The sequence below is a fragment of the Bufo gargarizans genome, unplaced genomic scaffold (assembly GCF_014858855.1).
Source record: "Bufo gargarizans isolate SCDJY-AF-19 unplaced genomic scaffold, ASM1485885v1 fragScaff_scaffold_726_pilon:::fragment_2:::debris, whole genome shotgun sequence".
Lineage (NCBI taxonomy): Eukaryota > Metazoa > Chordata > Amphibia > Anura > Bufonidae > Bufo > Bufo gargarizans.
The window spans coordinates 267218-288675 of NW_025334173.1; the positions used below are offsets into that span (position 1 = coordinate 267218).

A 21458-nucleotide genomic window follows, 5' to 3' on the forward strand; every position below is an offset into this window, starting at 1 on the left:
ACTTTATAGATAAGGAACAAGGCGTGCAGCATACAAATTCCGGCCAGCAGATGGCAGCAGAGAAACAATACGTAGAAACAACATAGTAAAAGGAGATATAATAATACAGTGCATTAATTAAATTTGAAAGAAACAGCACACTCCCCGTCTGAAATTCACTTTGGGGATTTCACTATGACGAATGTCCATAAAATATAAACAACCTGTAAAAAAAACATGTTAGAATGCAAAACATAGATAGTCCTGTTTTCAACTTGGAATGGAGAAGATCTGCGAAGCTAAATACAGTCCTGTTCACCCGTCAGGGACGTTCTCGATGGGTAGTATTAAGATGAGTTCATTGATTGGTCTTGAGAACGTTTTAAGCTCGCCTTTCCTGAAGATCTTCAACTCCACCTTCCGGACCTTACCATCCTTGCTAGGGAAAACCTTTGAAATTAGCCCAACAGGCCAGTCAATCCTTTCGGTTTGTTGCTCTTTCATCAATACAAGGTCTCCTTCCTTCAAGTTTGGTTTGTGGTGTTGCCATTTTCTTCTTCCTTGAAGAACACTGAGGTATTCCTTTCGCCACCTGTTCCAGAAGTAATCTGCTAGATATTGTACACGTTTCCAGTGTTTTTGATAGATGTTAGCATGAGTGAATTCTCCACTAGGAATAAGCGTACTCTCAGTTTTTTGGGTAAGTAGAATAGCCGGAGTCAATATGGCTGGTGTTTCAGGATCCATAGACACTGGCACAAGGGGTCTTGAATTGATAATGGCTGAAACTTCAGCGAGAAGAGTAACTAGAGTCTCATGTGTGAGTCTAGACGAGTTTACATCCATCAACATAGAATTTAAGATGTTGCGTGAGATGCCGATCATTCTCTCCCAGGAGCCCCCCATGTGGGAACTGTGAGGAGGGTTGAAAATCCAGGTGCAACCTTTTTCCGCCAACTGATCTTGAATGGACTTGGTGTCGATGTTAAGTTCTCTACAGGCTCCGATGAAGTTGCTTCCCTGGTCAGACCTCAATTGTTTTACTGGTCCTCTGATTGCGAAGAACCGTCTTAAGGCATTAATAAGGCTGGATGTGTCCATAGATTCTATCACCTCTATGTGAACTGCTCGCACACTCATGCAAGTAAATAGTACGGCCCAACGCTTACTGTTTGCGTGACCGCCGCGGGTCCTGCGTGCGGATACCATCCATGGCCCAAAGACATCTAGGCCAACATAGGTGAAAGGCGGCTCTGTACATAGTCTATCTGCAGGCAAGTCGGCCATTTGTTGGTGTAGTTGTTTTCCTCTTGCTTTACGACAGTGCACACATTGATGCAGTACTTAGGGCCACACGTTTTTTCATACCTATAATCCAAAGGCCTGCTAGACCGTAATTTGCCCTCAGTAATTTGCCTGCCTTGGTGTTCGGCCCTTGAGTCGAAAACAACCCTAATTTGATTAGGTTTCCGTGGGTGATACACTCCAAATGAAGGCAAGTACCAGCACTCGTCGTTCTTCCCTAAGGATGGAGCTGGTTCTGCATGGTTGTTACGGAATATTTTGTCGATAAAGGCAACGATGTGTTCTCTCATCTCAGGCTTACTGTTCATGGTACGCTGAAGAGAGTTAAATCTAGACAGAGCTTGTTCTCTATTGTTCGGGAGTCTCACCCTGGTAGCTCGGAGGGTAATGGAGAAACCCAGTGATTGGTTTCGTCTTTAAGGAACTCATTGTCCATTATCTTGATAAATTCTCTGTCTTCTACTGACAAAGCTACTTTATCATCGTCCTTGCTTGTGTGAAAGATTAATCTTCCCAAGTTGTCGGCAAAGAAGGGAGGAATGTCGTCAGGTGGTTGTATGAGGTCTGGAGGCTTCTCTTTCACCTCGTAGTGATGAGGGCAAGGCTTAATGCAAGTTGTGCGTCCATCTCCACGCACGTACGTTTTGAAAGAGTGGATTCTTGGTTGATCCAAGCATACATTTCCTATGACTACCCATCCCAGGTCCAGTCTCTGGGCGTATGGTGCATAGTCGGGACCATTACACTGTTGACGCACCTTGTGTACCCTTAGATTGTCTCTGCCAAGCAGGAGTAGAATCTTGGCGTTGTTGTCCATAGGTGGGATAACGTTGGCTGTGTGCCTTAGGTGTGGTTGGTGAAATGCAGCTTCCGGGGTAGGAATTTCATCCCTATGGTTGGGTATTTGATCGCATTCGATCAGCGTTGGTAGAGGTATTTCTGTATTCCAACTGACGGAACAAGCGATGAATCCTTGTGCCCTCCTGCCGCTAGTCTCTATGCGACCCGAGCAGGTGTTTAAGATGTAGGGTTCTGACGGTCCCTTTATTCCAAAGGCTTCAAAGAATTTAGGTCCTGCTAGGGAGCGGTTACTTTGGTCATCAATGATGGCATACATTTTTACTGCCTTTTCTGGTAGCCCCTCCGGGTAGACCTTGATTAGGCATATGCGGGCACAACATTTCTCACTCTGGCCCTCCCCACATACGTCCAAGCATGAGCAGGAAACAGCAGTGGCTGTGTTAGGCGTTATTTTGGGGCTCCCCGCCGTGACTTGGAGCGGGACTGGTGGTGACAGCAGCCGGTGAATCCCTTGTGAGTGGAGTTGGGTGCATAGCTGAGGCGTGTCTTTCACTATGACACTCCTCACACTTGATAATGGATTTACAGTCCTTAGCCATGTGCTCCAATGAAGCAGCAGCACCTGAAACATACCCCAAGCTCGGTGAGGACTTTCTTGCGCTCCTGTATGGTTTTGGATCTAAATCCTCTGCATTTGTTCAGTGAGTGTGGTTTTTTATGAATGGGACATTCACGATTGAAGGCCTTGTCTCCTGATGAGGTAGTGTACTGTTTACCAGTGGGTACTGCAGATGATAGTAGGTTAGTCTTCCTAACATTCACGCTGCTCTTAAAGTCTCTGTGTTTATGCACAATACTTTCATACCTTGATGATGGTGTCACTGAAGCTGTAGTATTGAACTCCAGGAAGTCGAGGCTGGGGTCAGTTCCTCATCTGGGACTGTTCATCGATGAACCTACAGAAATGAATAAATGGGGGAAAGGTGACGTCATGCACTCTTTTGTACCTTGAGACTGATGCCGCCCACTTCTCTTGCAGGCTGTATGGTAGCTTCACGACAATTGGGTTCACCCCATGGGCAGTATCCAGGTAGCACAGCCCGGACAGACGAGGATCTCTTTTGGCGAGCTCCAGTTCCATGAGCAAATCACTTAAATCCTGAAGCTTGTGGACATCCTTGAGACTGATCTTGGGAACGTTCTGCAGTCTCCTGAATAGTGCCTTCTCTATTGCTTCTGCACTGCCAAAGGTGCGTTCGAGTCTTTGCCAGGCTGCAGCGAGACCTGCTTCTGCTTGTCCCACATAGACAGTTCTAAGGCTCTTGATGCGATTTGTGGAGCCTGGGCCCAGCCAGTAGATCAAGAGGTCGAGCTCCTGCTCTGCAGTTAGGTTGAGGTTGGCGATGGCAGCTTTGAAGGTTGCCTTCCAGGCTCTGTAGCTCTCCGCACGGTCATCAAATTTTGAGAGACTGGTGTTAATTAGCTCTCTGCTCACCATAAACCTGGCAAACTCAGACATATCTGATCTCTCACTGCTTGTTGCCATGACAACTTGTGATGCCCCTGGGGCGTATAGGCTGTGCTGGCGTGAAAGGGTGAGATGCTTCCGGGTAGAATGATGTTGCTGCAGGGTTGAGCTGTGGTCTAGCCTCTGTAGATTCTGATGACTGCCTGCTTGAGCTGTGGAGGTAGGCCAGGAAACACCTGGTAGCCATCTTGCTGTAATAACTGCCCTTGAGAGGGCGCGCCTGGGCGAACTGTTATTGGGTTGCTCGGGTGCTGTGGGTATCGCTGGCACTGCAGGTAGAGCTGACTTGGAGGTTTCAGTGTTATTGGCTTGGACAGTACTGCACACTGGGGGCGGTGCAGATAACTGTTTCAGAACATAGTCACTGGTGCGATCAACTGGATCGTCTTATCTCCTCTGGTGGTAAGCAGACTGAATCAAAGCCTTGGCTCAATGCTTGCTCAAGTAGTCTTACTTTCGCTAATGCAATTTCCTCTTCCCTCTCTGATTCAAGGATCTTTATTCGAGCCTCTGCTTCTGCCCTCTTGGCTTCTGCCTCCGCTTCTGCCCTCTTGGCTTCTGCCCTCTTGGCCGCCGCCATCTGTGCTTCTGTTCTCGCAAGGACTTCCTTTTCGGTGAAGGAACGCCTCACTTTGGATAGCTCTGCATTTATGCGAGCCTCTAGTAATCTGTCGCTCAGGGCGGAGCTTCTAGAGCATGATGATCTGTAGGACCGCGAGGAATGTTTGGATGAATGCGATCTGTGTGATCTAGTTTCTTGCAAATGAGAGATGCGGAGTTCCACTTTATCTTTAGCGTCCAGCACCATGGCGTCTCTTTGTCTGTCTATTGATTCTGCCTTGCACAATTCTGATGGGGCTTCTTCAATATTAGAGTCTTTTAGAAAGGTTATATACCTTGTGGACAGTCTCTTGTATCTTTCATGGGCTGAGTTCAGCCGCCCGACGGCAACTTGTAAACTGGTGGCATCGCCTGAGGAGGACTTAAGTCCTGATATGAGGGAGGAAACTCGTTCCCATAGCTCTTCCAGGTTGTCACATAGCTCATCTTTCCTGGTGTGATAATTTTCTGTGATCTTTATAGTTGGTTTGAGAGAGCGCCTTGGTCGCGTGACTTGGTCTGCTGGAAGTGTGGATTCTACCTCCAGCTCTTCATAATGATCAGTATCAGGTTGAATTTCCTTTGTTTCATCACTGGGGAACTGTACGAGGTCCTTTTCGGCCATTTTGATTTAAGGTGCGCTGTCTCTTTAAGAAAATGAACTTTCGAATTGGGGGCTGAAAATTGCCGTGCGGCTCAGATGAGGCACCCCGATAAGGTTCCTAAAGTGTTTTGAGTGAATTGCGGGGTTTTGGTTTGAGGGAGGCCCCGCGTGCGTGAACAGTTCTTATATCCTGCGAGCAAGGGTTAATATAGGATGTAGAAAGTGGCTTGGCGAGTAGTGGAGGACTTCCAGACGAGAGTATATCTACTGCGGACACGCCGTGCTTCCCCTTGGGCTTGTGGGACGTGCACTGTTGCCGGGCAGATTTGCTGCGAGTGGGCCTGTTGCAAGGGAGGTTCCTGAGTGTGGCACTGGGCTCTGAGGGAACCTGTAGCCGGGCATTGGACGTTGAGACGGGTATTTACTGGGGTATAAGGCTTTAAGGCAGTTTTTGACTGTTCTGTCCCCACATGAAGGCGAATGAAGGTGTAACTGATAATGACCTTGTGACTGTCCTACCTTCGTATCCAAGCAGTGGAGCAGACCGGACCGGCAGATGCTCAGGTTAGATGGATCCAGACGTAGACATGAGGATGCAATCGAACGTGGGTTTATTTGATCCAGAGCAGTGACATACAGTGATGCAGTACAGTGATGCAGTAGATGCTGTGATGTGGATGTCTTTGCTGAGGCAACTGCTGAGGCAACTGCTGGTCAAAAACTGATGCCTTCCCAAGCCAAGATGTGTGTCTCCAGTCACAAGGAGTGCAGCACTGCAAAGAACCAAGGCTGCTAAAACCACGCCCAGCAGAGAAAAACTTTATAGATAAGGAACAAGGCGTGCAGCATACAAATTCCGGCCAGCAGATGGCAGCAGAGAAACAATACGTAGAAACAACATAGTAAAAGGAGATATAATAATACAGTGCATTAATTAAATTTGAAAGAAACAGCACAGGTTTAGCCTCGGACCCAGACTGCTTTGAGTTTCTTGGGACTTTCAAGTCTTAATTAAAGCTGAGAGGTGGTCGTGCCGAATGGGTACTGGAAGGATTCCATCCTATCTGGGCTCTTTGAAGGCGACATTTAATCCACTTTACTTTTAGCTGGCTGTGTATAAGGATAACTATGCTTTGTGTGGTTTATGCAGCTTAAGAATGCATCACCTTACAGGAACCAGGCCCCAATCTGCACTGCCAGCAGCGCCAAAATACACTGCCACTCACTTCCAGGTCTTCAGAAGCCACTGAGCTGACTTTTCGGATGATTTTTTTAGCAATATTCTGCTTTTACCTCAGCACGAGCTCTCTGGTATAATTACACATTACTTACATTTGGTTGAACCTCTCCCCCCCCCGCCCCCCCCAGTGTGAAGGATATGGATTTAGATCTGTAGATAACGGGGGGGAGGGTGTTATCAAAACAGGTGTAAAGTAGAACTGGCTAAGTTGCCCATAGCAACCAGATTCCACCTTTCATGTTTCACACCTCCTTTGGAAAATGAAAGGTGGAATCTGATTGGTTGCTATGGGCAACTAAGCCAGTTCTACTTTACACCAGTTTTGATACATCTCCCCCATAATGTATGGAAATATAAGAACTTAATGCCACAGACAACTCTTTAGTAGACCTATAATAAAGGGTTTGTGTTGCTGTTGATGGAGTCTAAAGACAGACCAACCTCTGTTCTTGCCTCATGATAATTCAGTGATTGCTGTAGAACTGTAGCCAATATGACGCTTACATCAGAAGCAGCTGTATGGACTTCATAGCCTGGCAAGGATGGCCATACAGATAGGATGTTATTCTATGGCCACAACCGGGCATCTGTCATTAAAAAAGATGCCAGACCAAAGATTTCAACCAGTTCAAGAACGCATCAAAGGGGTATTCCGGTTATTATAAGTTGAAAGGGAATAAGTGTCAGATCAGTGGGGGTCCAATCACTGGGACCTCCACTGATCACAAGAACAGGGGTCCAATACACTGTGGAGCCCCCCTTGAAATGGATGGAGTCGCTGGTTGGAAAAGCATACCACCGCTCAATTCATTACTAGTACAGCGCTCTGTTCTCTCCAGTGGTCCCATAAAAATGAATGGAGCGGCGGTGTGATTTTTTATTTTTCCCAGCAGTTGGACCCCCACGATCTGATAGTTACAGGATAGGGGATAATTTGTTATAACCAGAATACCCCTTTAAGCTGTGCCGCATCTGCACCAGAATTACCAACCTGTATGGTGTTCTGCTGGGAATCTCAGAGCTTTCCCTGAAGTCATAGAACGTATATGCAGTGACAGGTATGCACCAGGACAAAGCCGCCAAGCTGGTTTCATCATTGCCATGGACACTTGAAGTAAAAGTCATTGTGTGGGGGTTTAGTCCTGACTGAAATGGAAGGTAATGGAGAGTGCTCGCTCCTCACCCCCAGGTCGGGGTGTAATCTTTCTAGTAGACACCACAGCACCACATCTTTTATTATTAATATTTCATTTCTGGGCTGCAGTATCAGATTTTATGTACTGTTGTGGAGGAGGGAGTCTCTTTTCCCGAATTATCCATAGGGCTTATTGGAAATATGTTCTTCTATACCTCTGACAGAAGATATCTATAACATGTAGCCTCTATATGTTGTGTTTAAATCCATGTGATTTTATTATTTTTTGCCTGTAAGGTAAATGAATAACTCATGTGCCATGTGCCTAACATGGACCCGGAAAGATCTTGCAAAGAGGTATCGAGTGTTGGTGCTATATGGCCGAAGGAGCAGCCCAGCTTCGTTGGTTCCTCTCTTGACCTTTGGGGAACAGCACACTACTTTTACCGTAGGGGCAGATTTCAGGCTCCTGTCCATCTACGGAGGGATATGTGAGCTTTAATGAGGCAGAGGGTTTCTGTTTTTGCCCTTTTCCTATGTGTATTGTCTTCTGGTTCTTGACATCGGCCAGCCATATTAGTGGAAACAAAGAAACAGTTTAGTGCACTGTGTCATATCTAAGTGGGTTGTTTCTTTTAATATTTCAGACAGAGATTGATACAGTGCTGAGTGATTTGGAGGCACTCGATTTTGCAGAGCTGGTAAGCGCTTCCCATTATGTAAGAAGTAGTTGTATACTTGAATGGATGCCACTGTGTATACTGATAAACCATTTTATATGGCACTTTGGTTGAGCGGAAACACTTGTGTGTGCTGTTTCAGGCAGACATTTAGGGGGTCATTTATTAAACTGGCTTAGTTGCCCATAGCAACCAATCAGATTCCATCTTTCATTTTGGACAGCTCCTTTGGAGAATGAAAGGAGGAATCTGATTGGTTGCTGTGGGCAACTAAGCCATTTCTACTTTACGCCAGTTTGATAAATGACCCCCTTGGTGCTAATTTTTGGGTTTTCATGTTTAGTTTTGTTTTGTTTTGTTTTTTTTTCAATAAGGAGAGAAGGCTGTCTTTCCTTTATACATGTCTTCTACTTATGATCCATTCCTGGCTTTAGCTTCAGAAACTGTATGAATAAAAACCTGAACGTAAAACCCATCCTGAATCATCTAATTAGGTCACTGTGTTTTAGTGATTGTTTTCTACCATTGCAGTCTGAAGATTACTATGAGATGAGACGCTTGTACATGGTTCTAGGGACTTGCCTGTTTTACAAGGTAAGTTTTTATTGAAACTGTTAGAAACAAGTCCTGGATCAGCGGATCTTGGTCTTAGTCATTGTATGGACCACTCCTACATAGTCATGGGCTCAGGGGGGTTGTGGGCAGACCAAGAAGAAATGGTATCACATAACTGTATTTTGCTGTGAACATTAGTTTTTTTATTACTAAGGCTACTTTCACACTCACATTTGGTATGGATCTGCACAGACTGATCCGCACTGACAGTACAACGTCATGCATCCGTTCAAAACTTATCCGTTTGTATTATCTTTAATATTGGCCAAACGGATCCGTCTTGAACACCATTGAAAGTCAATGTGGGGCGGATCCGTTTTGTTTTGTGTCAGTGAAAACTGATCCGTCCCTATTGACTTACATTGTGTGTCAGGACGGATCCGTTTGCCACTGCAGCGTTTTGGTGTCTGCCTCCAGAGCGGAACGGAGGCAAACTGATGCATTCTGAACGGATCCTTATCCATTCAGAATGCATTAGGGCAAAACTGATCCGTTTTTGACTGCTTGTGAGAGCCCATGACGGATCTCACAAACGGAATCCAAAACGCCAGTGTAAAAAGAAGCCTAAAATGTTTTCCCCTACTTTTAGGGTTATCTGTTGGCTAATCACTTGCCCACGGAAGATCTGATTGACGTTGCCCTTTATTGCCGACATTATTGTTTGCTATCGTTGGCATCAGAGCGGATTGGACAGCTTGTGGTATGGAGGGAGGTGTATCCCTCTTATCATCTAGAACAGAATGGATCAATGAGCAGGAATGCATTCCGTCAGCCTGAGGCACGGTACTTCCTTCTCATCGTAGGCCTGGTAAGCATTTCTCCAGAATTATATGTATATCCAGGAACGCTCATTTTTGTGACTCATTTTGCTCAGTATATGGGTCCAAGTAATATTCTTTTATCAATGGTGTTTTTGTTTGCTGGAATAGAAAATGTCTCTTTAGTTAATGACAACATCGCTAAATAATATAAACCATAAAGGGGTTCTCTGGGAATTAATAAAATTACTGAAAATACCTTAATATTACTTTATTATGAACACTTTTCCAAATGGCTTTCATCTATTTATAATGGCTTGTTTTCTCTAGGGGACAGTTAACAGGGGAAATAAAATGGCCGCTACTAGCACACAAAAACCTGTCCTAATAACACAGCTGGGACGGGATAATTCAAAACTTACATATAGCTGCTAAGATACCAACTGTGTGTGGTAAGGGAGCAATGTGAAAGTACAGCGAGGAGGGACAAGACAGACTACTGTGGGCTGTGGTAATGTAGCAGACTGCATACAAGCGCTGCTGCTCATTACCCCCACCCGTCCGTCCTCCTCTCTGTACTTTCACTTTGCTCCTATTACTACACATACGGATATCTTATCAGCTGTATGTAAGATCGTGATTATGACAGCAAGAGTAGTTAGGAGGGCTGAGAAAGCTCTTTAGTTAACTGCCTTGAAGTTTTGAATTACCCGTCCCAGCGGTGTTATTAGGACGGGTTTTGTGTGTGCTAGTAGAGTAGCAGCCATTTTATTTCCCCTGATGTTTATCCGACTACAGAAAACAAGCCATTATAAATTAAATGAAAGCTATTTGGGAACGTGTTTGTAATAAAATTATATTTAGTTATTTTCAGTAATTTTATTTTATTAATTACCCCTTTAAGAACCCCTTTAAAGTAAAACTTCATCTTTGCTGGAAATTGCTCCAGTTTTGAAGGCAGAACTTTCAAGATGGGACCAGATGCCTTTTCCGATAGATATAATTTCACCGGTTATGGGTACTAGATTTCTGGGGACGGGACACTGATCCAGGGATTTATTTTCCTATTTGGAGTTGGGAAGGAATATTTCCTCTAAAGTGGGGAAATTGGCATCTGCCGCACAGCGTTTTTTGCCTTCCTCTGGATCAACACATTAGGATTATAGATAGGATCTGAAGGACCTGTGTCTTCTTTCAACCTTATCAACCAGGAAACTTTGTAACTAGAACACTTGCGCCCCTCATCTGGCAACAGAACACATTACTGCATGTGCTAAGAAAGTAGTACCATGATGTCAGTGTCATGGAAAATCTCAACATCTTGAGTCATTGTTTCGTTCTTCTTACTATCTGTATCACTGACTTTTTGAACCACTATATGTTCCTGTATGAGAAATGAGGAATCTACAGTATGTATCGACTTCACTTTCACACAACTTTTTTTGACAGAAACATTTCATGCTGTGCACACTACTAGAAGCTGGCGGCTGCTCTTCTAAAGCAGTTGGAAATCCAGGGCCCGACTACATATATGTCGATCAACTGAAAGCTTGTCTTCTTCAGTTAGAAATGCTGGACACAAGTATAGAAGAAAGGCTGAATACTGTCTCCAAATCCCTGCTTATCATGTGCTGATTGGTTCCTTCCTTCTGCACGGGACAAGTTCCACAGTGTTGTCAGTTCTGTCATGATGAATAAACTTCAGACTCCCAAGAAAGCCAGTCAGTCATTAAGTAAGAAGAGCCCGCTTCCTGATTCCCAGACTTCTCTAAGAACTCGTAGACCAAGTCCTACTCGGAGTAGTGGAGGATCTGATAATGGCAGTGAAGGTTTAGGGGAAAACACTGGTGTTGGATTCCACTCCACTCCAGACTTGACCCGAAAATTTGGAAGGAGAGAATCGCAAGGCTCAGGAGGCTCAGAAAGGAAGCGGAGGGAATGGGAGTGTTCTTAAGGTGTGTATTCGTGGAGTGAATGGTACGCCTAACCACACATTGATTTCTCAATATCTGTGAACCATAAATGCATTGGATGGTCCTTAGAGCCAACCCACTTCTACACATAAAGGGGTATTCACATCTCAGACACTGATGACGGATCGCAAGGATAAGCCATCAATGTCAGATATGTGTGGGCTCCCTCCATCCCATCCTATTAATCTTGAAGATATTTTACTTTTTGACTTGGTGAAATATTGTAGACAGATCACAAGTAAGTTTTTTTATATTCCTCCCATGATATAGGCTCACTCTCAATTGTAATAGAATTGAATGTGCAACGTTTTATTATACTATACATTTACTATATAGTATTGTATTTTCAGATCAGCAAGAAAAAATACACCCTTCCAAATCCTTTTAATTTGGGAAGCTTGAGAAGAAACCTTTCAGAGAGAGAAGCAGAAGATCTATATAACACTGTGAAGTAAGTGACAAGTGGGAAAGATTTGGGGTAGGGGTGGGCGGTATAGGCGATATAGGCGATATGCGATATGAATTTGGGCCACGATATGGATTTTCGCCATATCGCCGGACCGCGATATGATCGCGCGCACCATGTTCTCCTGAGTCGGCCGGCACAGAGGAGGGAGGAGGAGGAGGGAATCCCTCCCCACTGTGCGCGGCTGCCGCTGAACACCAATGAGGACAGAGTAGGAGGAGGAGGGGAGGGACTGTGGCCACTGCGCTACCAATGAATGTGCCGGCCATATCCCACAGGGTCCCCCTCCCCCATCATTGGTGGCAGTTTGCAGTTCCGATCGGAGCCCCAGCAGTGTAATGCTGGGGCTCCGATCGGTTACCATGGCAGCCAGGAGTCACGCTGCTGAAGTCCTGGCTGCCATGGTATGTTAGTGAGCAGAGAGCAGCGCATTATACTCACGTGCGCTGTGGCCGCCGGTCGCTCCTTCTTCTGTCTGTGCGGCGGATAGCTAATGCTTACAGCATTAGCAATGCGCCGCACAGACCTATGAGAAGGAGCGACCGGCAGCCACAGCGCACGTGAGTATAATGCGCTGCTCTCTGCTCACTAACATACCATGGCAGCCAGGACTTCAGCAGCGTGACTCCTGGCTGCCATGGTAACCGATCGGAGCCCCAGCATTACACTGCTGGGGCTCCGATCGGAACTGCAAACTGCCACCAATGATGGGGGGGAAGGGGGGGGACCCTGTGGCCACTGCCACCAATGATTAATACTGGGGGGGTTTGCGTTACCAGAAGGGACATATCAGAGGCTGGGGAAGGGGGGCAGATCAGAGGCTGGGGAAGGGGGGCAGATCAGAGGCTGGGGAAGGGGGGCAGATCAGAGGCTGGGGAAGGGGGGCAGATCAGAGGCTGGGGAAGGGGGGCAGATCAGAGGCTGGGGAAGGGGGGCAGATCAGAGGCTGGGGAAGGGGGGCAGATCAGAGGCTGGGGAAGGGGGGCAGATCAGAGGCTGGGGAAGGGGGGCAGATCAGAGGCTGGGGAAGGGGGGCAGATCAGAGGCTGGGGAAGGGGGGCAGATCAGAGGCTGGGGGGGGGGATAAGAGGCTGGGGGAGCACATGAGAGGCTGGCGCCATGGTCAGCTCCCTGCTGTTGTGTGCACTATGCACAGGGCAGCAGGGAGAGTGTAAAGTCCTATTTACCCTAATAGAGCTCTATTAGGGTGAATATGACAAGGGTTCTAGCCCTTAAGGAGGCCAATAGTTAATAAATAAAAAGTAAAAATAAATAAATATTTAAACACCCCCCCCCCCCCCAATATAGAAAACAATATATCGCAATATATATCGCATATCGCACATGCTTAAAATTATATCGCAATATAGATTTTAGGCCATATCGCCCACCCCTAATTTGGGGGCTCAGCTTTTCAATTATTTTTTAAACTGAGCAAGAGTATTCACTAGCATTGTCTACGGCAGGGTGTCTCAAGCTGGGCCGCAAACCTGGACCTCACAAGTCCATGCTAAAATTACTAGTGTTGGCCAAGTAGTGCGTTTTTATTCTGAATCCAGAATAACATAAAATCACATAAGGAGTCAATTATATCGCTAAATAAGAAAATGCTGTCCTGTCTTGCAAGAACAATTGGCATATGCCAAATCTGCCTCCTAGCCAGACCAGGTTACTGTAACCCCCACTATGTTTCATAGGGCAAAATGTGGTAACAGGCTGTTTTATTACCACTGTGTTGTAATTAATGCCATCTAGTCATGTGATGCACTATTTTTGTGTTTTTTTCTGCACCGTATAATGCCTCTTTTTTTTCTTTTTTTTCCCCTTTTATCCAAGATTAACATCGGGGTCAGAGAATACACTTTTTCATTACATATACTTGGAAACTGTGCAGGGAGTCTTCATCTCTCCAACACACAGAGAGGTGGAGGACCTCAGTGGCGCCATTCACCCTCTGCTGATAAAGAACTTCCATCGCTGCTGCCTGTCCATACGCTCTGTGTTTCAGCAAACTCTTATGGAAGAGGTACGATTCTCTTGACATAAAAACAGCACCAAGTATCACATGTTTATTAATAAATGTTCATTACTTAATTCTAAATATTACTTTTCAAAGGGAACCTGTCATCAACTTTATGCTGACCTCACTGAGGGCAGGATAAAGTAGTGACAGAAATGCTGATTTCAGCGGTGTGTCATTCATCAGCTAAATGTAAGTGGTTTCCGAGAACCAGGGTCATAATCATTACAGCCCAGGGCTGGAAAAGAGTCCAATCTACCTGAGAAGAGTCATGGATATACATAATGTCCTGCTCTCACCGCCCATCTGCTGATGATTGGCAGTTCTCTCCTAGACAGAAAGGGAGAAAATTAGGTAGAAGCCTATCAGTCATCAGCAGGTGGGCAGGAGAGCAGGACTTCATGAATAACCATGACTCTTCTCAGGTGGCCGGGACTCTTTTGCAGGCCCAGTCTGCAATGATTGTGATGTTGGTTCTCGGCAACCACTTACTTTTAACTTATAAATGACCGACCGCTGAAATCAACTTGCCTGTGTCTACTTTATTCTGCCGTTAGTATGGGCAGCCTAAAGGTGATGACCGGTTCCCTTTAATGTTCTTTTAATTTTAGGTGTTTAAAGGTAAAGGACACCTTTTGGGTGGGGAATTTATATTTTTTAATTATTGCATTATTCTCATTTTGAGCTTAAAATCAATTTTCAATTGGGCAGCAAGGTGGCTCAGTGGTTTACGCTGGTGTCCCAAGTTCGCATCCGATCACAGACACAATCTGCAATGAGTTTGTGTGGGTTTCCTCCCACACTCCACAAATATAGTGTGACTGTGTATAGGGTGTTGGGGTCAAGCACCTATATTGCAGCCACTGACTTTCCAGGGGTGTTGCCCCAGCCCCACAACTCACCTGCACTTTTAAATCCCTGTAAAAAAAAAAAATATATATATATATATATATATATATATATATATTAAAGGTGTTTTCCGGGATTTTAATATTGATGACCTATCCTGATTGGCGAGGGTGCCGGGTGTCAGACCTCTGCCGATCAGCTGGATCGTTTACCTGCTCGCTGTCGACAGTGCATCGGTGAGCAGTTGTAACTACAAACTGTCCCATTCACTTCTATGGGAAGCCTCCTATTTGTATACTACAGAGCCGTAAACCCATAAACAAATAAGCGAAGGCTGCGCTGGCACGGAGAGCGGCCTTCCCTTCATCCAGCAGATCGGCAGGGGTGCCAGGTGTCAGACCCCCACCAATCTGATATTGATGACCTATCCTGAGGATAGATCATCAGTATTAAAATCCTAGAAAACCCCTTTAAGATTCTCTAGTAGAAAGTAGGGTTGGGCAATATCAAAAATGTTCCCACGATAACGATATTGAGAAATGTATTGTGATGACGATATATATCGCGATAAATGGCCATTTAGAAGAAAAACATTTGGGACCAGAAGAAGACATTATACTGTATGGGGCGGTGGACCACAAGGAGGTATTATACTGTATGGAGGATACAAGGTGACATTATACTGTATGTGGCCACAAAGAGACATTATACTGTATGGGGTGGCTGGGGCCAAGGTGACATTATACTGCATGGGGCAACTGGGGCCAATGTGACATTATACTGCATGGGGATGGCTGGGGCCAAGGTAACATTATACTGCATGGGGCGGCTGGGGCCAAGGTAACATTATACTGCATGGGGCGGCTGGGGCCAAGGTAACATTATACTGCATGGGGCGGCTGGGGCCAAGGTAACATTATACTGCATGGGGCGGCTGGGGCCAGGGTAACATTATACTGCATGGGGCGGCTGGGGCCAGGGTAACATTATACTGCATGGGGCGGCTGGGGCCAAGGTAACATTATACTGCATGGGGCGGCTGGGGCCAAGGTAACATTATACTGCATGGGGCGGCTGGGGCCAAGGTAACATTATACTGCATGGGGCGGCTGGGGCAAGGTAACATTATACTGCATGGGGCGGCTGGGGCCAAGGTAACATTATACTGCATGGGGCGGCTGGGGCCAAGGTGACATTATACTGCATGGGGCGGCTGGGGCCAAGGTGACATTATACTGCATGGGGCGGCTGGGGCCAAGGTGACATTATACTGCATGGGGCGGCTGGGGCCAAGGTGACATTATACTGCATGGGGCTCGCCACTTGGTGAAATTATACCCCCCTCCCCCAAATCAATATAATGTCTCCTTGTTGCCCCATACAGTATACAGTAGTGTCTCCTTGTTGCTCCTGTATGTGGGCAGCAGGGAGACCTTATACTGTGTGGGGCTTCTACTCATGGGACTCCTGACAGGTATATTCCCCATCTCCTTCTATTGGGTAGAGATGAAGAGCCCTGTGCAGGTGCTGCTGATGGGCCTCAGGGAGTCTAGGCAGGAAAAGAGGACCACTATCTTTTATGTCCTCCTCCACTGTCACACTTCTCCTGCCTTGGACAGTGGCAGGCCAGGGCCAAGATAACTCCCCGAGAGAGACCTGCATAGCCTCCCTCACTTGCTGCTTTGCAGCCGTTTCCTGACTTTAGTGGGTGGGGTTAGGGCTAAATAGGAGCGAGGAGGATGCGGCCGCTGCGGGGACTAACATGCCCCCTGAGGGATACCCTAGGGTCCAGAATCAGGAGGTCCCCAATGTTCCCAGCTTTGTTCTCCCAGGCTCTTTGGGAGTTCTATGGACTCCAGGATGCGATGCTGCAGCAGGTACGGGGACGCTCTCTGCCCACAGTTCTCGGTCTTGGTGTCACTTTGGTGGGCAGGGTCATGGGGAAATAGGAGCAAGGAGGATGTGACCGCTGCGGGGACCAACATGTATACAGTCGGCAGGACATGGACGTTTTAGAAGCGGTCGGCACAATGTGCGACCGCTCCTATGACGTCATGAAATACTGCAGTTATTAGGAAACGGTGATATCGCCGTTTCTTAATACCGCGGTATATCGCAGACACTGGTATACTGCTCAACCCTAGTAGCAAGCTGTCTGTTTACACTGTGTTCGGTCAGAGAACTCAGCTGACCACTCCTGTGAAGCTTATCTCTCCATCCTGACTGCTCATAAACACTCATTGTAGTTAAATTCTTATCAAATCGATAAGAATATGGCTAGAATAAATGTTTATGAGCTGTCAGGAGTTCAGAGATAACGACTTATAGGCTAGGCTAAAACCTAACGCTTTGTGACAAGAACTGCTGAAGATAATTTAAAATTTTTAATTTTTTTTCATAACCAAAAGTTACAATCACCCTGCAATCCAGCAGCAGCTTGCACACTATAAGAAAAAGCGCCGGCCTATGTGCACTCCCATGGTCCCAGCCACGAGAGAGGCCGTCACTTTTTCATATAGTGTGCAAGTATGACCACGGATGCTGGATTACTGGGTGGTCATAACCTCTGGAAAACGAGCACTGTAATAATGTGATGGAAAAATGAATGATGCCAGTAAGGCCTCTTGCACATGAACATTTTTTTTTTTCCGTTCGTTTTTTTTGCGTTCTACATACGGACCGTATACTGAACCATTCAATTGAATGGATCCGCAAAAAAAACCGGAAGGTACTCCGTATGCCTTCTGTTTCCGTATTTTTGTTTTTTCCGTTCTGTTCAAAGATAGAACATGTCCTATTAGGGTACTTTCACACTTGCGTTAAAGTTTTCCAGTATTGAGTTCCGTCCTAGGGGCTCAATACCGGAAAAAAACTGATCAGTTTTATCTTAATGCATTCTGAATGGAGAGCAATCCGTTCAGGATGTTTTCAGTTCAGTCACTGAATTGCCTGGCGGATCCTCACAACACAAGTGTGAAAGTACCCTTATTGTCCGCATAACGGACAAGGATAGTACTGTTTTATCAGGGACCAGCTGTTCCGTTCCGCAAAAAACGAAATGCACACAGACGTCATCTGTATTTTTTGATTACCGCAAAATACTGAAAAAGCCATACGGTCGTGTGCAAGAGACCATAAGGACAATTGCAATACATTAGTAAGTATCTTGTATTAACTTTCTCTACATTTGCTGAAGTAGTTGCCCTTAACAACCCTTTGGTAAAATCCTATTGTTTTTTTCTTTCCATAATCACTTTCACAATCCATTTTATGGATTTAAAGGCGTTCTCTGTGATCGGAAGACCAATGCTTCCCGCTGGTCTTTGTTTTCCTTGCTACAGTGATGTTGTGCCCGTCTTCCCTTGTGAGGGTGCTGGCACAGTGCAGATGTCATGCAGTTAGGGCTCATGCACACAAACGTATTTTCTTTCCGTGTCCGTTGCCTTTTTTTGCAGGCCGTATGCGGAACCATTAACTTCAATGGGTCTGCAAAAAAAAAAAGGAAGTTACTCCGTGTACATTCCGTTTCCGTGTGTCCATATTTCCGTAACGCCCAAAAATAGAACATATCCTATTATTGTCCGCATTGAAGGGCCAACTGTTCCGTCCCGCAAAATACGGAATGCACGCGGATGTCATCCGTATTTTTGCGGACCGCAAAATATATACTGTCGTGTGCATGAGCCCTATAGATGCAGTTTTGTATTGTAGCTAGCTGAAATGAATTAAATCATTTTCACTGTGCAGAACACCAGGGTTAACAAGGCTGCTGAACTGAAAACTGCATGTCAGAAGTGCACTGTGTGCCCGCAGCCTAAATGCTGCAGCAAATCACTAGCTCCAGTGGTGTGCAGCTCCAGGCCACTGAGGCTGGTGATTAGGTGAAGAGGTCACGTGGGTAGAGGGGCACAACCTCCATTGCACCAAGGTAAGAGAACACTGGCATGGTTGTGGATTTATCAGGTAATGGCTTATTTAGTTTTTTTCTTACTATATTTAGCATGATTATTTACAATCTTGGAAAACTCCCACACCTAAAAATACCTACCTAATATGACCAAAGGGCTGACCTATTGAGGTTTTGTCCTTTCATAAATGAAACATGGCTGCAACATCTGCTGGTGGCATTTACCCTGGTAATCTTGTGTTTGATACCATTATTATTTGTATTACTATTACTTCTTCCAGGGTGCTGTACATATGAACAGTCATATAATGCAGGGCTCCAGATGTCCTAAACTACAACTCCCAGAATCCTCCTTTCACTTCTATGAGATTTACAAGAACAGCCAAGTAAGTGTGTATGCTGGGAGTTGTAGTTTCACAACAGCTGGATCCCTGATATAATGTATTTTTTGCCTGTCGTTATTATGGCTGTTACCTGAATGTGAATTGACATAGATATCTGACGACCACATGAAGACGAATGCTTATATAATCCTGCAGAGACATGGCAATTCCAAGGCAGATACGTGCAGGGACTTTACAGGGCTCGGTCCCGTTAAGGAACATGGTGTCTTATTTGAATGTTCTCCTGAGAACTGGACTGACCAGAAGAAATCACCTCCCAAAATGTCTTACTGGGTAATAGGGTAAGAAGCAGTGACTTTTTTTTCTATTTTGGTCATTGATTTAAATCTTATGGTAACTGGGATTTTCCTTCAAGACTGAATATTGGCACATAACCTCACACATGCTGGTTTGGTTATAGCTGAGCTGAAGTGGTTTAATGAAATGTTGCTATGATCACTAAAAGGCAGCCGGCTGATATGTACACGAGGAAGAGGGAAAAGTATGTATAGTTAATAAAGTGCTGTGTTAGTGATGCAGGACAGAACAATGGGCCTGCAGCCATGCCAAGTCACACGGTACATTAATCACCCAGAATGACTGCCGCTTCTTTCTTCTAGGAGACTTTTCCTGCAGCCGCAGCCTCAGGAGTTTTATGTCTGCTTTCACGACTCGGTGACAGAGGTTGCTGTGGAGCTGGCCTTCAAACTCTCCTTTGGGATGCCACTGTAGTGCTGGCCACAAGCAGGACTTGTCCACTACAATGTCTTCAACAGCACTTGATGTAGTCCATGCGGTCTGCCTTATACTTGCACTTGTGACCGATTTTTACGGGTGTTTCCTGTGGTTTTACTAAATTCTTTTTCTAGATGACCTGTTGACACATTGCTTCTTTTAAAGAAACTATTTTAAAAAAAAAGTTTTGTTTTTTTTGTTTGTTTTTTTACATTTACTATTTCTATTGCATTTTTTTTACTGACTAAATATACCAATGATTGTGGTTTATTTTCTACTTGAAACTTACAATGTTAAAAATAAAAATGTTTGCACTTACAGGGAGTCTGATTTTGGTGTACAATCTTTTTTATTTCTATCCAGGAGTGCTGTGCTTTTTATATCTCTCTCGGGTGCAGACCCATTAACTTTAATGGGGCCACAAAAGATGCGGACAGCACTCAGTGTGCTGTCCACATCTGTTGCTCCGTTCCGTGGCCCCGCGAAAAAAAATATAACTTGTCCTGTTCTTGTCCGTTTAGCAGACAAGAATAGGCATTTCTACAATGGGACGCCTGTTCCATTCCGCAAATTGCAGAAGGCACACGGGCGGCTTCCATGTTTTGCAGACCGCAAAAAACTGAACGGTCGTGTGCATGAGGCCTTAGCATCATCAGCTAATAGCTGCTCATAAAAGGCACATTCTGGTGACATCAGGGAAGATTGATCAATCAGTCTGCGCCGAAAAGTAATGCAAAATGCTCTAAATTGCAAGCCGTCTAGCTTGCTCCAAATTAATCACATACCGTCAGTATTCGCTCCAAAAAGGATTCATGCCGAAATAGACATCTGCCGAGATGGGTGGGCGTGGTTAATAAAGTGGCGTTAGGACCATCACATTTATGAATGTGTTATCAGAGAAAGGGCGCAAATATAGGTGATGTTAGCATATCCCAGAGAGGAGTAAACTCATGAAAGGTCGCGTGCAGTAATCGAAATGGAGACTTTCTGTTAAAAAGTCGCAGGCTCCCACAGAGTTGGCCATATTCAGTACGTTCTGCTCTTCTCCCACAAACTGGCAAAAAAAATGTCCCAGTTGTTGGCAAATCTTGCAGTTTCCATCAAAATATAGCAAATCTGTACTAAACTTCATTTATTATGCTCTTTATGACATTTAATACATTTGGTCTCAACTTTCATCTCCAGCTGTAAAAATGAGATATGGCGCAAATTGCACAAAAACTGTTAAATCTCCCCATTGTTCTCATCTTGGGGGCCATTATTTTGACACAGCCAAAAGTACCTCTAAGTGCTCATGCTCACAGCCGTAACTCTTTTCGTGGTTCGCAAATTGCAGATCTGCAAAACACTGATGCTGGCTGTGATACGGAACAGTTTGTCCTGCACTCTAGAACTGTCCTATCCTTTTTCAGCAAAACAGACAAGAATAGGACATGTTCTATTTCTTTTGCGGGGCTGCAAAACTGACATATATCGATGTGGACAGCACACCACAGTCATGTGCATGAGCCCTGAGGATGAGAAGAGCATAGATGGTGATAAATTCTAGGATTTTCAGATCTGGTGGAACCTTTAACTAAAATAATGACTTGTCAGTGGAACACCGTTCATAGGCCTGTTTCATTTCTCCTCGTTCCTAAATCCCATGCCAAAGTTGCCAGGATTCAATGAGGCTGACAAACACATGGTGCAACAGCACTCTACAAACCAAAAGTAGAGTACAAAAGTATATTACATTGCAAATGCTATGCTAATAACTTAGAGATGCTTAGCAAATACATTTTGTACAAAATCATTTGAGCCCATCTGCCGCACGCCAAGGCGATCTCTATAAGACGGGTCCTAACACTAAAGCTCACCTGTTGGGTGCCATAACAGCA

General features: G+C 45.3%; 1 protein-coding gene across 1 annotated transcript in view; it reads left to right on the forward strand.

The window, feature by feature from the left end:
• The window catches only part of INTU (inturned planar cell polarity protein), a 77486-nt gene extending 57602 nt beyond the window's left edge, over positions 1–19884 (forward strand). Inside the window, 10 exon segments of the mRNA XM_044273541.1 lie at positions 7840–7893; positions 8404–8466; positions 9077–9295; positions 10695–10850; positions 10852–11172; positions 11174–11200; positions 11569–11669; positions 13521–13710; positions 18955–19145; positions 19464–19884. Coding sequence (XP_044129476.1) covers positions 7840–7893; positions 8404–8466; positions 9077–9295; positions 10695–10850; positions 10852–11172; positions 11174–11200; positions 11569–11669; positions 13521–13710; positions 18955–19145; positions 19464–19575 — 1434 coding nt within the window. The 3' untranslated portion in view covers positions 19576–19884.
• The last annotated feature ends 1574 nt before the right edge of the window (positions 19885–21458 follow it).